Source organism: Macadamia integrifolia, unplaced genomic scaffold, assembly GCF_013358625.1.
Source record: "Macadamia integrifolia cultivar HAES 741 unplaced genomic scaffold, SCU_Mint_v3 scaffold362, whole genome shotgun sequence".
Lineage (NCBI taxonomy): Eukaryota > Viridiplantae > Streptophyta > Magnoliopsida > Proteales > Proteaceae > Macadamia > Macadamia integrifolia.
The window spans coordinates 346252-362677 of record NW_024869661.1 but is presented as its reverse complement, the minus strand read 5'-3'; the positions used below and the strand labels follow the sequence as shown (position 1 = coordinate 362677).

General features: G+C 39.5%; 1 protein-coding gene across 5 annotated transcripts; it reads left to right on the top strand.

Moving 5' to 3' along the window:
- The first annotated feature begins 3826 nt into the window (after positions 1-3826).
- LOC122068243 (50S ribosomal protein 5 alpha, chloroplastic) lies at positions 3827-15375 on the top strand. Of its 5 annotated transcripts, none has more exons than XM_042632106.1 (3): positions 3827-3988; positions 4721-5073; positions 14374-14952. In XM_042632106.1, exons 1-3 carry the CDS (start codon positions 3904-3906, stop codon positions 14440-14442), a joined length of 507 nt encoding a protein of 168 aa, XP_042488040.1. In that variant the 5' UTR covers positions 3827-3903; the 3' UTR covers positions 14443-14952. The 5 variants fall into 5 exon arrangements, with proteins under 5 accessions (XP_042488040.1, XP_042488045.1, XP_042488043.1 ...); XM_042632111.1 differs by lacking the exon at positions 14374-14952 and adding an exon at positions 15056-15375 and having other exon boundaries at positions 3828-3988; XM_042632109.1 differs by having other exon boundaries at positions 3828-3988; positions 4721-5112.
- Positions 15376-16426: the final 1051 nt, after the last annotated feature.

Genomic DNA, 16426 nt, shown 5'->3' with positions numbered 1-16426 from the left:
CCAGTCCCTACTCGCCTGTCGATCCAAGGACACTGCCTAGACAAACGGGCCAGGTGCCCACCGGTCCTTGCTCGTCGGTAGGCCCAGGGGCCTTGCCTAGATCGGCAGGACAGGAGCAAAGGGCTAGGTGCCCATTGGTCCTTGCTCGTCGCTCAACCCAGGGGCTCTGCCTGGACCGACGGGCTCAGATTGGTGGGTCCATCCACTTTCAGGGCACCCACCAATCAGAACCTAGATTTTGCTATTCACTTCCATTCTTTATCCCACCTTGGGGAAACCACCACGGGTCGATTCAACTGTATTTTTCACAAATCTAAGGTTCCATATCATGATTCCAACATAGATCTAAGATCGATTCAAAGTTCCAAGCTTGGGTTTTACCTCTTCGCTCAAGAACACTTCAAAAACCTCAAATCTTCTCTTTAGCTCAAGAGATCAACAAATGCTTCACAAATCTTGCAAGTTCTTCCTCTAATTCTTCATAAACAACATTTAAGTCCTTTATTAAACATTAGATTCACATTCTCAAGAGAGATTAACAAGATCTAAAGGAGTCCTACCCAAATTATAGGATTTCACTTAAGGTTTCATGAGGGTTTAAGAAATACAGTCTTTACTCACTTCAAATCGTAGATCTCGAGATGAGGGTCACTAATCCGGTGTCGGATTCAAAGGATCTGACCCCGACGACGAGCAACGATCATCTTCTTCCCCATTTTCTTCCTTTTTCTTCCCTTCTCTTTTTTTCTTTTTCTCTCTCTTCTTTACTTTTCTCACCCACCGTGTAAAACAATAGATGATGGTGAAGAAAAGTAATAAATGCTATTTATACTTGGGTCACACTGGTGGGTCTGACCCATCCATGACCAGCCACCAATCGGCCAAAACTTAGCCGAATCATTGGGATTTTCGATGGGGCTAGACCCCAACACGTATTTCTCTCTCAGTAATTGGTTAATGTGTGCACTTAATATAGAATACAGCCACGTACCTTTGTTATGCATACATGGCCCAGTGATACGTGCAAGTGCACGACTTGGCACAGAACTTCACTAGGCACCGACTCCAACTCATCTGGCCAACCTAAGTTCAGAGTCACTCTTGCCATCATGTTTTATAAGGTACTTGCCTCAGTTCGCTCGGGTTCAGGTCTTGTAGAACCAAATCGAACCAACCAAAATATTAGACCAGGTTTAGAGAGTAGGGTATCACATTTTTTATTACAAAATCTTTACTATTATTTTGTATTAGTAGTGGTAAAATAGGTATTTATGAAGTTTTAAAGGGGTCGGGTCGGTTAGGCTAAATGGCTCAGTTCAAGCAGGCTTCTTAAAGGAGTCGGGCCAGTTGGGTGCCCGACGGTTTAGTAGCCTGCACCATAAACACCCATTTAATAAGCCCGACACGTTTATTAAACGGGCCGGCTCAAGTTGGGCCTTAAGCGAGTCGGGCTCGGTCAAGCCTACTGATGCGGGCTCAGGATTGATACCCCTTCTTCCCAAAGCTTTTGGAGTTGGAAGTTTCATATTTATTGTTAAGGTTTTCCATCAGTGTTATATCATCTTTATCACCAACCAAGTTGTATTGCAAATTGTCTTCTAACTAATTCAATACTTTGAAGTATGTATCCATTAGAGCATTATTGATTATGCTTTGTAATAACTATCAACATATATTTCCTTTGTCACATTGAGAAATAAATCTCTGAAAACTATTTGCTTGACCTCTCTCTCTCTCTCTCTCTCTCTCTCTCTCTCTCTCTCTCTCTCTCTACCACACGTGCACCTTTGCTAGTATATATATATATATATATATATATATATATATCAAGGATGTGCCAAACCAAAGAGATTTTGTCATCCAATGAAAATGGGACAATGTTTAACCATGAAAATTAATCTTAGTTTGGTTATCACCATAGAGGCATTTAATTGTTCAGCCAAGGACAAAAGGGAAAAGGTTGGGCACGATGAAGGTGTCCAACATTTGTCATCTTCTTTCCTCCCCCCTATGAAATGTCCTCTTGTGTCCAGCCTCGTGATTGGTGCATGCTGCTTGTTTATCAAAAACTGGTGCCATACCCAACCCTCTTCTAGGAAGGAAAAGTGGCAAGATGCCCAACCCTCACATAGGATTTTATATTACAGGAGAAGAGAATGCTACCCATCCACGTTCCCTAAGTCTAGAAACAAACCCTAGCATTCATCTTCCCTTTTATTCTCTTCTCTTAGAAATAAAAAAGGAAAATGGTTTTCTGTGGGGGGGAGTGTGGCCCCTGCGCCCAAACCCATGGGAGGTGAAATGATCAGTCTAGTCCCATAAAATGAAAAATGATGCCATTTTTTATGCTTTCCTGTGCTCCCGTTGGCCCTCATGCATGCGTAGGAGCTGCACTAACCCACAAGAAACACTTCACCAAACAAAAAAATAAAAAAAAAATTATTGTGAGGGGCACAAGAAACATTGTAGATTTAGGTACCGCTTGACAATGTTCCCAGAAACGCGTTTCTGAGTTTTTCTGTTCCTAAAAACGGAGAAACGGGTAAAAAGCGTTTGGTAAAAGTGTTTTGTTTCACCTGTTTTTAGAAATAGAAATAGAAATTTCTACCTATTTATGGCTCTGGAAACGCCTAGATGAAACAAGTTGAACTTGTTTCTACGTTTCTAGAAACGACTAAAATGGACCTCTAATTACCCCCTATCGGATAAAAAATCCCTCATTTCCACAGTAAGGCTGAGAAAGCACATCTTTGCGGAAGGCAACCTCCTCCACCATCATAAACCGCCTCCACACATCTAACGTTGAAAGATTCACAAAATAAGCGTTGAATAGGTCCATGGAGTAGATCACCCGATCTTCGGCTACCATCAACGAAATCAAGAGCTCGCTCATAGTCAACTGTTCTGAGGCTACCATTGACGAAATCCAGAGCTCCACAAAGATCGACCTCAATTTGCTTCTTCTCTAACCGATATGAGGATTACCAGTTCAAAGAAATAAAGAAAAACTACAAGATCAACTGATCAAGAAAATTAACTTCGGAAAAGATTGAAAGAAAGATATTGAAGAAGAGAAGAAGAGATGGAGATGATAATCAAAGGAGAAGAAACCAGAAGACCCCTTCACAGAGACAAATCTAAGCCAACAGAGCAAAGACAGAGAAATGTTTCATGAAACAAGATTTATCAAACACCTAAAATTTCGTTTCTGGGAACAGAAACGTGAATTTATGTTTCTGCCGTTTTTGGACATAGAAACGGTAGAAACATTGTCAAATGGTACCTTAGAGAATCCTTCCCCTAAAATTAAAATGCACTACATGGTACCGTAAGCTAAGGGTGTCAGTTATAGGCCTGGCCTGACAAGTCCGACCAAGTCCAACTGTTTAAAGCCTAATTGGCCCTACATGGCCTAGCCCAATTGATAAACATGTGGGACTATAGTCCGATATGTCTATTAATAGGTTGTTTTTGGTGCAAGGTGTTATCCGATGGGCGCCCATTTGATTAATAGCCTGACTTGGCCCAACATATTTAAGGGCCCATTTAGAGCCCATTTGCTAAGCCAACACGTTTAATGACCGTTTAAAGCCCCATTGTAGCTTGTTTACTAAGCCCCAACCAATGAATAGGTCACTATGCTAGGTTAAAGTGGGGAAGCTTGATTAGGCCCGATCGGTTGACACCCGGCATAAGCGCATGGGAAGGATGAAGTTTCATCCTCTGATTGGTTTCGGCCAGCTCCCGAAGGCAATTTCATTTGAAGGCGTAACTAGACACGTGGTGCACTATAGCCAGATTCCTCAAAGATGTATCGGTTTATCCTCTTCGCAGGACCTTGGTCCAGCATAAGGTGGGCGCCTGGCCCTGGCGTGTCCAAAACAAACCAAAATACGAGGGGAGATGGCTCTCCTTATCTTCTCTCCTTTTATCTCCTCTGTGTCTTCTCCTGCGTCGTCTCGATCAACGGCCATTGAAGCTACGCGGAGTAAGAACCTCTCTTTCTGCTCCTCTTTAGTATCTACTCTCTGTTTACTATGTTTATCTACTTAGCTCTTGCTTTTCATCTTTGATGAGATACTAAGCTTTAATGGGTTATCTCTTGTTCTTGTTTATTTTCGCCATTTCGAACTGATTACATTACTGGTTTTTTTTTTCATTTCAAATTTCTCCAGAGTTTCCCATTGGTTTTCTTCTTTCTCTCCTTTTGTGGGTCTGTGGGAAATTTGGATTTTGTCCTGAGCCTTCTGATGCTTTCCTTTTCAGGTTGATTTAGCTATGGATTTTTCATTTTGACGTCTGCATTTGTTTCTCTCACCTCTTCTGTTTTCTATGTTGCTTCTATATCGTTTTTAAGCCACCCAACCAAGGAGAAAAGAGGGGGGGGGGGGGGGAAGAAAAAGAGAAGTTTATAATTTTGGGTTTTAGGTCGCCTCGCTGCCAGTATCATTTTCATCTGATTTTTGTTCCCATTAGATCTTTTTGTGCTTCTGAATCCGTAGTTCCTGTAATTTTCTCACCAGTGATTTTTCTTTCAAACAGTTAGAATGCGATTTGCTTTACTTGTTCTTCGTATGGATAACTCCATCTCAATGTAACTTGATTGCAATGTGGTTTCTTTGTTTAGAAGCTCTGATTTCTGGGTCTTGTTTTGATTATCTTTGTGTACCCTGCTGAACTTATATCTCCTACTTTAAGCTATAAATTTATTGGACTCCAGTCTCAAGGTTGCAGAATAAATACATTGCTTTGCAACCAAAACCATTCAATGGAATTCAGATCTTTACAAGTACACCTACTGGAGTTCCAGCAGGAAGAATCTTGACTGTTCGAGCTTCTATAGACACTGATGGAATGAGTCCCGAGGATGATGGGCCACCAGGAGAAGATAAGGAAGAAACAGTGTCAGTTGAGAATCTTCCTTTGGAGTCCAAGCTGCAGTTGAAGCTTGAGGCAAAACTGAGGATGAAATTGGCAAAGAAGATAAGACTACGGCGGAAAAGGCTTGTCCGCAAGCGGCAATTGAGGAAGAAGGGCCGATGGCCCCCTTCAAAGATGAAGAAGAACAAGAATGTATGACAAATTCCTTCAGTTGCTGCTACATGTTTAGTGGTTAGTCTTCTTTTTTTTTTTTCTTTTCCTGAATGTCTATTTTGGCTTTATATTTATGATTCTGAGTTCATCCTTAAAATACATCAATGAGTATCATATTTGCTCGATTCTTTTGTTAAATGGAATCATAGCTTATAGTGATCTGTAGTTATTATCTATCCTCACCTTCAGTGGTCATATAGGTGAGTTGAGAGACTTCAGGGTGTTTTGGATGGTTTTCATACTCCCTATCTCCTTGTGTTGGTAATTACATTTTGAGCACAATTAGATTGATTATTTGCCTTCTTCATTTCCATTTTCCTTCAAAGTTTGGGTGATTGTATCGCATGTTTACAGATTGAAACATTTCATCCAAAACTTGCTTCTTATCATTTTATATGATTTGATTAGGCTGTGATTGTTTACCACCTGGAATGAATGGTCCCATTTTGGTTTGGAATTGATATGTGATATATAAGCAGTCTATAAAGAGAAGGAAGGCCTGTGATGTACTGCTTTTAGGTTGTTTGCTTAAATCTCATGAACAAAAAGCCTTGATGAAGCTCACAAGGCTCATTACGGGGGTGACAACTAACTATTATTATGGATTATACAGAAAAGCATTAGTACATTCATTTCCTAAATTTGAGCTTTCCTTTGTTAGTAGTTTGTAGACCAAGTTAGGGTTTCTTTTATAAAGGAACAATAATCCTTATAATTTATATGGTAATGTATTTTTCATTTGGAGTCTAAATTTGAGAATGGGTATTCTTGGCTTCTATTCTCTCAGTCATGGTGGAATGAGAGGAAGGGCCAGTAGATGGAAGAGCAATAGTGTCGAAAATGTTTATTTTTTATTTCTCCCGGTCTTATGTGGAGGGAGAGGAATGCAAGAATCTATTAAGCTAAGGAAAAACCAGTGTACAGGATAGCTGCTAGAGAGAGAAAAAAAAAATTTCAAATCTTTTCAGATGTCAGCTTTCCAGGTATTTAGGGATGAAATGATTTTGCTTTCTTGGGGCGACTCGGCTGATGTGGTGTATAGCATTCATTTATTGGTCGCTCCTTTCGTGTTTTTAATGAAAATGTTTACTTACCATTAAAAAAATAAAATATCATAGAGAATGGATTTTTCTTTCTTGACTTGGTTTTTCATGTGAAAGGGGAACTCTTCCAACTTTTTGATGAGACTAGTGCTAATATTGAAAATCATCTGCATTCTTTAATTTTATCGCTCTTAATATTTTTTCTATTGCTAGTAAAACTCACCACTATAGGTTTCCTTTGTGCTTATTTTTCTCGTTTGAATTTGTTGGAAGACAACTCTTTTCTGAAAAACTTTCATGTGAGTAGCTGCCTAATGAGCAAAACAATTTTTGGGAGAGGGTTTTCCAAGCTGTAGTTTAGGTGAAAAGCCCCTACATGCCATACCAATGATGGCACGGGGAACGGGTTCATCCACATGGGCCCACATGGTCAGGGGAGGAGAGATTTAAAAAAAAAAAAAAAAAAAAAAACAAAAAACCAGGTGAGTGGGCATAGTTACCGGTACGATACGACCCAATGGATCAACCCGACTAGGAATATATATATATATATTATGGTCTTGTTGATCATGTCTTGTGAGATTTGGGGGTTTTTCGTGTTAGGGTTTCTAGGACAGTTTTCTTGCTGCGATTTGGGTGTTCTTGAGAGAGATCTCCACTGTAACTTTTCTTCCAACATATTGTGTCATCTTCTTCTTTGCCTGAGGATGTAGCACACCTCGTCGGTGAGTGAACCTCGTTAAATCTGTGTCTTGTGTGAATCCGTGTTTGTTTTCTTTGAATTTGTTGGTGTTTGTTCTAACACCTTTGAAGTTGCGTTTTGTCTTAAAAAAGAATCCTTTGTAGAATCTTTATTCATGAACAGCCTTCTCAAGAGTGTTATTTGCAAAGAGCTCCCTTGCAAGAAACTTTTCACACTCATCCTCTTGTTTGTAACTCTCTTAAGAAGTGCCTTTCTTGTAAGCCATTCTCAATGTTTTCATTCCTAAGAAGTGAATAGGAGTAGTAGTGACCTTATTATGCCTTTGAGGTCTCACAAGGTCGGCAAGAAAATCTACTAGTGTAGCTGGTAAACCAAATGAAGTTTAAAAATCACAGGATGGGCTTCATCTGTAATCATCTTTCTTATGGGAATAGAAATATGAACCTTGAAAGAGATCTCCTTCAAGTGGCATTTAGGATTCAGTCAAACACCCAAGGGAATGTTTATTTTGCTCCAATCATAGTGAGCAGGAGTTGTCTACAACAAAAATTCAAATATTATAAAATTGAGGATTGACAATTTAAGAATGGATAAAGCACATGAAGTCACTAACTGGGCTACTGTTTGTGAAAAAAAAAAAAATTTTGCTTGAAAGGCATGCCTCCCAAGAAAGATCCTTGCCTTTCGCAACTCGTGAAAAAATTCGTTCGAGAGGGAGGTTTCTTTGCAAGGTTGCTTGTGAGTTGTGACATACATAAGAAATGCTTACCATAAACTAATAGCAGCCGACCCATTAATCAGTGGGAAGGAGATTTGTTGCACATGAACTACACCTAATTCCAGTTGCTTCAACTAAAACAAGTTGTGAGGGCAGTTTGGATGCTTTGATGGTAGTTTTGGTAACTTTACTGGTGCTTTGTATGCTTCATGGTACGGGAGGAAAGCAATCAAAATGATTTCCTAACAAAAACTCTTTGAGATAGAAGCTGATTCATAATGTGTGAAACTTAACCTCAGGACTGGAAGCTTTGATGGTGGATTTTCTTTGATAATGGAGAAAGGTAGGAGAAGGAAAAGAAAAAGAATTGGAAAGGGAAGAATGAAAGAAAGAGAGAGGTCTCCAACTCAAAGATGGAGTCTTAGTGACCAAATGAGGAAAACGTATAATCTTTTCATCAAAGATAAAACGAAATTCAGTTCTCAACGATTAGGACTAATTTAGACTGCAAAGGGAAATTATTGCCTGCTTAATGGTAATTGAGTTCCTTTTTAGTATGGACTCTTACACTGGGTGTTTTAGGACAATTTTGATAACATTAAGCAAAGTTTTTTTTGTAGAGAATGTACATCAATTTTGCTCCATCATTGACTGTCAGCTTATTATCAAGGCTCCCCACTCTCTTAATCTCTTTTCTAATACTCGAACTGTAGTTGTCACGAAATCTGGGCAACCCAAGGCGTTGAAGGGGGTCCAGACGCTAGGCTACACCAACAAGGTGTCTACGGCGCCTGGACGCATTGACAACTATTTCCTCGACTTTCTATTTATCACCAACTATTCTGTTACTAAAATCACCCTGATGCGGATCCGAGAGAGTCATATCGTTTAGGATCCACTTAGACACTCAATAAAACAAAGACAATAACCAATGATAGGTTGTGTTGAAATAAAGCTTCACTAAATGGCAGAATTGTAAATAAATGGAGCTTTAGAAGGGAGTGGCAGAGTTGTAAATAACTTCAAATTTCCTAATGTCTAGAAGACTCGATCAAACAAAGAGGACATAAGTGGGATTTAAATTAACTAGTGAGGATTGGATAGGTAGCACACACTAAATATGGGACACAGCCTAAGTCATTGGGAGAGGGGGGCAATTCTGGAAAAACATAAATTAAGTAGTAAAATAAAAAAAAAGCCCACCTTCTTCATAGACCCAGCCCTGCTATCAACATGAAATCTCAGCCATAAGAGAACGATTCAAGCTGTGGTTTCAGACGAAGGTTCTCCACTAGAAAGCCTCTTGAATCCCTCTGTTGGACACCCAAAAAACTTGATTGAAGGAGGAGCATTCAGTGGTCGAACTGAACCTGGCGGAGGAGTAGGTTTTCAGCATGGTTGCAGGTTCAATTTCTCACCGCAGAGAAAGACCTTGGAGCTGATGCTATGAGGTTTGGGTGGCTTTCAAGGCAGCATCCTTCGACCTTAATCTCAGTCTCAATCGGTAGGGGACAAGGTTCCAGCAGCTTCTTGGGTGTGTGGTATTACCACCAGCAGAGAAAAAAAACACAGAATCAAGTACCAGGAACAAGAAAACAGGGGAAGAAGAAGAGAGGAGAGGGGAAGGAAACCAGAATAATAAAAAGGAAGAAGAGAATGAACAGAGAAGAGATGGGAAAATTTCAGAAGAGGAAGTAGGGGAAATCGGTAGCCATGGTTCTCATACCAAAACTCTTAATCAAATCTCTATTCTTCAAATCTAAAACTGAACTTCTTCATCGTTTACATGTCCAATATAAAGAAAAAAATAAAAAATTAATGGTAACTTACTTAAAATGGAAACTAATCTAAAAGTAGAAACTAACTAATTTCAAAGAAATTGTTTCTAAAACAAAAGAAAATCAAATCAAAAAGATTTTTTTTCCTAAATCCATCGTGCATCTGCATCTGCATCAGCTCTCCCGGTCTTAAAAGAACTCGACTCCGTCGAGTTAGGTCGTGCTCCCAAGATTCCCTTGTAAATCGCTCGCCGAGGAGGTGGCACATATCCCGAAACAGACGATGGGAACACAGCACTTAGAGGAGGGAGAGTAGGCTGACGTGTCACTGGAGTTGGAGTCAGTCGACGACATGGCATGTCTGATAATGCATGTGGCCTCATTAAGTGCATACGACCTCCTTGCTTTACCTTGATGGTGTTCCGTGCACCATCATAGAAAATGCCTGCATGTCCCTGCCAAGGTCACCCTAGAAGAATGTCGCAAGTGCCAATGGGGTGACCAAACAGGTGACATGGTACTGTATCGGCCCAAACTGTAAGTGTACTCGAACAACTGTAGTGGCCTCTTCTCGAGCTGTGGGTCCAAAACCTCGCACGTGAATCTTCTTGAAAAGCTGCTTCTGTGGAAGGTTATGTGCTTGAACAAATTCAGCAGATATGAAGTTTGCTTCTGCCCCAGTATCAACAACTGCATGAACATCAGTATGGTTGGAGCCGTGCAGGAGAGTACCCTTTTGTCTGAAGAGAGGAGCCTTATCAACTAGTTTATTCGAAAAAGATGAAAGGTTAGCTGAATGAGCTTCTATATCCTCATCTTCATTATCGACAATATCATCATCCTCGAGGGGATAAGGATATAAATGAGATTTATCTTCACTCTTTTCTTTCTGTTGCTTCTCTGCTACATTCACAGAACGAGTCCTGTTGGGACACTTGTTGGAATAGTGACCCTTCTCGCACAACTATGGCATATGATACTCTTCACCCCAACACTATCCTTGTTGAACTCTGACCTTTTTTCTTCAACTCTGCGAGCTTCAGGCTTCTTTTCCTTCATACGTGGTGGAGGTCTATAAACTGAAGAAGTCTTGAGCATACCCTTCCAATAAATGAATTTTTCTTCAACTATCTTGGCATGAGCTGCTGCCACATCAACAGACCTGAAATCAGTATTAGCCAACTCAAGTCGAATCTCAGTACTTAACCCAATGATATATCGCATCACCCGCTGTTGGTCTGTTTCCTAAAGTCGACACCTTAAAGACAGTTTGTGGAATTCGAGGGTGTAGGAATCCACATCTTTGTTCCCTTGTTGCAATTTAAGTAATTTATAGAACATTACCTTTTCATAATTAAGAGGAACAAATTTTTCAGTCAGGATTTGCTTCATGACCTCCCAATTGGTAACGGGTCCAAGTCTTCTGACAAACCTTGCATGTAGTAAATCATCCCACTATGAACTTGCATACCCAATAAACTTGGTGATGATGAGTTCACACTTCTTCACGTCTGGAAGAGACTTATATGCAAAAATTCTCTCCACTTTGGTAAGCCAGTCAAGAAATTCCTCAGCTCCCTTTTCACCACTGAACTCGAGAACCTCAATTTTGATGCTATAATCTCTGTCGGAAAATTGTCGGGTAACATCCTGGGGAACAATTGGATCAAGTTGCTGTCTCTAAGGCGTATCTTCGATCCGTAAAGTGTTGAGTTGAGGAGGTAATGTAGAAGATCCTTCTTCAGCTCGCTTGTCGGACCTCTTCATAAAGGCAATCATCTCTTCCATAAACTTATCAAACTTGGCTTCAGTCCTCTCAAGCCTAGCATCAGTATTCTTTTGGTTCTCGGCTAACTCGCGATATAATTTGTGCAACTCAGCATTGATCATGTGACATGTCATGATTAGAAAAACTGCAGGAAAATTTGCTCTGATACCACTTGATGCGGATCCGAGAGAGTCGGATCGCTTAGGATCCACTTAGACACTCAATAAAACAAAGACAATAACCAATGATAGGTTGTGTTAAAATAAAGCTTCACTAAATGGCAGAATTGTAAACAAATGGAGCTTTAGAAGGGAGTGTCCCTAATGTCTAGAAGAGTCGATCAAACAAAGAGGACATAAGTGGGATTTAAATTAACTAATGAGGATTGGATAGGTAGCACACACTAAATATGGGACACAGCCTAAGTCATTGGGAGAGGGGCAATTCTGGAAAAACATAAATTAAGTAGTAAAATAAAAAAAAGAGCTCACCTTCTTGTCGATGGAGCACCAGGGGCGATAGACCCAGCCCTGCTATCAACAGGAAATCTCAGCTATAAGAGAACGATTCAAGCTGTGGTTTCAGACGAAGGTTTTCCACTAGCAAGCCTCTTGAGTCCCTCTGTTGGACACCCAAAAAACTTGATTGAAGGAGGAGCATTCAGTGGTCGAACTGAACCTGGCGGAGGAGTAGGTTTTCAGCATGGTTGCAGGTTCAATTTCTCACCGCAGAGAAAGACCTTGGAGCTGATGCTATGAGGTTTGGGTGGCTTTCAAGGCAGCATCCTTCGACCTTAATCTCAGTCTCAATCGGTAGGGGACAAGGTTCCAGCAGCTTCTTGGGTGTGTGGTATTACCACCAGCAGAGAAGAAAAACACAGAATCAAGTACCAGGAACAAGAAAACAGGGGAAGAAGAAGAGAGGAGAGGGGAAGGAAACCAGAATAATAAAAAGGAAGAAGAGAATGAACAGAGAAGAGATGGGAAAATTCCAGAGGAGGAAGTAGGGGAAATCGACAGCCATGGTTCTCGTACCAAAACTCTTAATCAAATCTTTATTCTTCAAATCTAAAATTGAACTTCTTCATCGTTTACATGTCCAATATAAAGAAAAAAAATCAAAAATTAATGGCAACTAACTTAAAATGGAAACTAATCTAAAATTATAAACTAACTAATTTCAAAGAAATTGTTTCTAAAACAAAAGAAAATCAAATCAAAAAGATTTTTTTTTTTCCCTAAATCCATCGTGCATCTACATCACACCCTTAATCCCTTGTCTCATTTTTCAGAGATTTAATTGGTTGAAAATTCTGATTCCAGAGTTTTTCTGAAGAGTAAACAAATAACAAGATGAGAAAGATCCAATGTCTTGGTGATTCCTTTTCCACGGACCCATTTCAGGTGCTCACAGAGTAATGTTTACAGATAGGTAGTTATATAGATAGATATATAGATACAGGCATAGATATAAATATAGACATGGCTGAAGCTTCCCAGATATTTCTAATAGGAAACACACCCATGTTGGCCACTGAACTTTGAGTGTTTTGAGTACAAAGTGTGTTACCTGAACCAGATCCTTTCTGTGTCCAGTGATAATGGTGGTGCAAGCAACCACTCGATAGACTACACCTATGTGTTCTCATGGGACAATAGGGTGAATCTGCTAAATTAATTTTAACCATCAGTCAGCAGCCATGTGGATATTAATGAACTAAAAAGAAAGTCTTGATGAGGTGGTTGAATTCTTTCAGGTGAGTCAAACTTTGAAATTGGGCATCTCCCTGGACAGCATAGTGGACATCTAAGAGTGTTGATGTAAAACTTTGTTTTATTTCTGCCTGAAGGTTGCATGAAGTTTCGTTTCTTTCTCATCTATGATATGTGGTGCAGAAGTTTCTTCCCTTAAACCATGAAGGGAGTAGTTTCCTTGCATAATCCAAATGTTTCCTTGACAATAGAATTTCCTAAAAATAAAATTTCCCTCATTAAGCGGCTCTTTGATCACCTATGAACTCCATTGAATAGAGTAATTGCTGCAAATCAGTTTAAACCATCTTGTCTTGACTAACATGACCACCAACGATGCCCAAAAATGTCCTTTTGGGAAATCATGTGTAATGTGAAGACCTTCACCTCAGGAAGCTTGTGGTTCTGAGTACGACTCCTCTTACCTTTTGGGGCCACTCGCGCAGGGGTCTCTAGTGCTCTTCACTGCTTTAGGTCTGCTTTAGGTGAAAATTGAATGGTTCTCATTCAATCCCGGTATGACCCGGTCCATGCAGTTGTGCGGTCAGTATGGACGGACCCACGGGACTAGTCAAGCCGAAGGCTTGGATACCCATCGTTATCCAAAAAAAAAAAAGTGAAGACCTATAATTCCCTGAAGCCAATTATTTGACAAAGAAAAATGGGTAGAGTTGCTACAGTTGGAAGACATTAGTTTCCATGAAAGGTTGTCAATGAAGATTCCAAGTTGTTTATATCAGGGCATTCGAATGTACATGTGCATCATTTAGTATTCAGTGATTTTAGCTGATGCTTTTTTTTTTTTTTGGGGGGGGGAAGAGTTCTGCTCTGCATAACCACAGTTGGTTACACTGAGCCTGTAACCACACTGGAATTGTGCACCCTCATACAAGTTGGCGTGGGTGGTTTTTTTATATCCTGTAGGGGGGCAGAAATGGTATATACATCCGATTGAAAAATTATATACAATCAATGCCTTTTGTCTTATTTGGTCCATGTCGTACCTCGGTGAAATGATGCATGAGAATATCACCCCATCCCACCACCCCACATCAAAAGAAGAAGAAGAAGAACGAGCAGAAATAGGTTCATCCGCATGGATATCAAATAATTCTCTTGTTTTGAATAATACAAGTTTGTCTACAACAAAATCACATGCCTTTGTCCATATCTTCAGGAATTTATAGTAAATTCTTTAGGTTTGAGATAGTCTTATTGTAGCTTAACTCCATTAAGGCAGCTGTTTCTTGATCACTGAGAGACTTGGAATTTCTGAGCAATGCAGAAAAATTACATTTATCTTCCTTGTAGAAATTCACAGTTTGAATAAAATCCACATTAGAGTAACTCCTAGTGTAAACAGGAATGAATTGATTCCTCAGAAGTACCATCACTCTTTCTTTACCTGAAACAATCTTTAGGTTTACTTAATGAGAACAATCAAAGTGATGGTAAGTTGTGAAAAGGGGATGATTGTGGTTATAACATTGTTGCATCGATGCATACACACGTTTTCAGGGCCTGGGGGTGAGATCAAGCATTTGCAATTACTCACATCAGCTCCAGCTGTTGCAAATTGGACAGTAATGAAATTGTTACATGTGCCTCTGCATAACCTTTATCTCTCAGGTGGTTGGAGTTCAGCATATTCCCTCTTACCAGACCCTCTTTTTTTTTTTTTTTTTTTTTTTTTCAGTAATGCAGTTGTTACATGCCTCTCTGCACAACTTTTTATCTCTCAGGTCCTAAAAATAACTCAAATAAGTCTCAATCTCTGATTCTCTTCATTTGATTTGAGCGCCCACCACTATCTCTAGTATTTTTAGGGTAGAGAAAATCTGGGTCTGAATGCTTTTCATACCATAGTCAGCTTTAGCTTGGGCAAGCTGACTGTAATGAAATTGTTACATGGCCCTCTCTACAACCTACATTTCTCAGGTGGTGGTTATGCTTCTATGTTATTCACCTAAGCTATAATAAGAGTTAGTTCCATGTAAATCAAACAGTACTTTTTTTCCAAATCTGTAGTGAAGTGCACCAAAGATATTTGTTGTAATTTTCTTCCAAATCTACTGTGAAGTCCATAAACTAGAATCATTATATGATGTTGATTGCTGCATTTCTTGGGCGTTAAATTATTGATTCCTGGCTAGCCCCAAAAACCAACCTTGTTTTTACTCACTCTCTTTAATTCCCCCAGGTTTAGGGTCAGAAAATTCTGACCCATGAGCAGTTTCTGTTTGGCATTGCCTTCTCCAATTTGAACTCAGGTCTGATGGATTAAGGTGTCCTTGTAAGATTCATATATTTTCAGTTGTATTTATAAGAAAAAAAGCTTTCTGTCGCTTGATCTGTTTGAGTTTGAAATATTTACTGAAGCTTTTTTATTAATTCTTCTCTGGTCATACTCTGGGTTGAGAATTTCTGAAGCTTTGCCAATGGAATCACTCTCTGTTAGCTTGGCATTTTTCATGCATTGTAATTCAAGGTATCGCAAATAACTCCATTCAATTTGTGCTCTCTTCTTCATTTTATTTTGAAAGAATTTCGCAGAACATTGCATAAACTAAAGCTAACCTTAGGAACCATGATGCAATCTTCATCATAATGTTTATACCTCTTAATTAATGCTACAGCAAAAATACTCTATTAAAAGGGGGAAGTTATAAATAAGGGAGAGAGAACGCTTCCTGATCGTTTGGCCCCTGCACCAGCATGGAGACCGATGGGAGCACACACTTTGACAGGTAGACATCCAACAAGGAGGGTGGGGTGGTAATTTTGCCACCCTAATAGTGTTCTTTTCTTCTATAAATAATAAATGTAGAAATGCCACTACAAAATAGTTAGGGATCTAACATTAAAGATTAAGAAAATGATTAACATAATCAACCATTCCTAACTTAAATGATGAAGTCATGGAGGTTACTTTTAAACTTCTAGTATGAAACCATTAGTTGGCGCCTACACATGATTGTATGACCCTTATTTCCATCAATTAAACTATGCTCATATGTTATTAATCCCTAAGGGCAATGCCCCAAAGTCTGTAGACCATTACAAGTTGATTGACCTTTGTACTGTATAGCTCCTCTCGAAGGTGATTCCGTGATTGAATTAAATGAAGGCAAAAGGTTGTGCATAACCATGCTCATCCATTGGATGGAGTTGATGGGGTGCATCATAGACCCTAATGGCTCATACCCATCCAACAGCTTTGTGCGTTGTGCACGTGTACGATCATGTACAAAAACTCTTTCGCTTAGATAAATTTATAAAGGAAAAGAAGTTTCAAAATGTTTCCTTTGATTTTTCTTGGTTGTCTCCCACAAGGTTTGAACCTAAGACATCCTTGAAGTTGTTCTTGTAAAGCCAAATAGTCCGACATTGCTTATGAAAATATGTAAAATGAGATGCATATGTACTTCTACCAAAAAAAAAGAACTCATATTGTACAATGGGGGCTTCAAGAGTAGGGTTTATTGGCAGACTGACAATGATTACCCCAAAAATGATAATCCTATCCGTATAGAGGAATTGGCTAGAGATAATGATAATCTCGAAGTTAGAG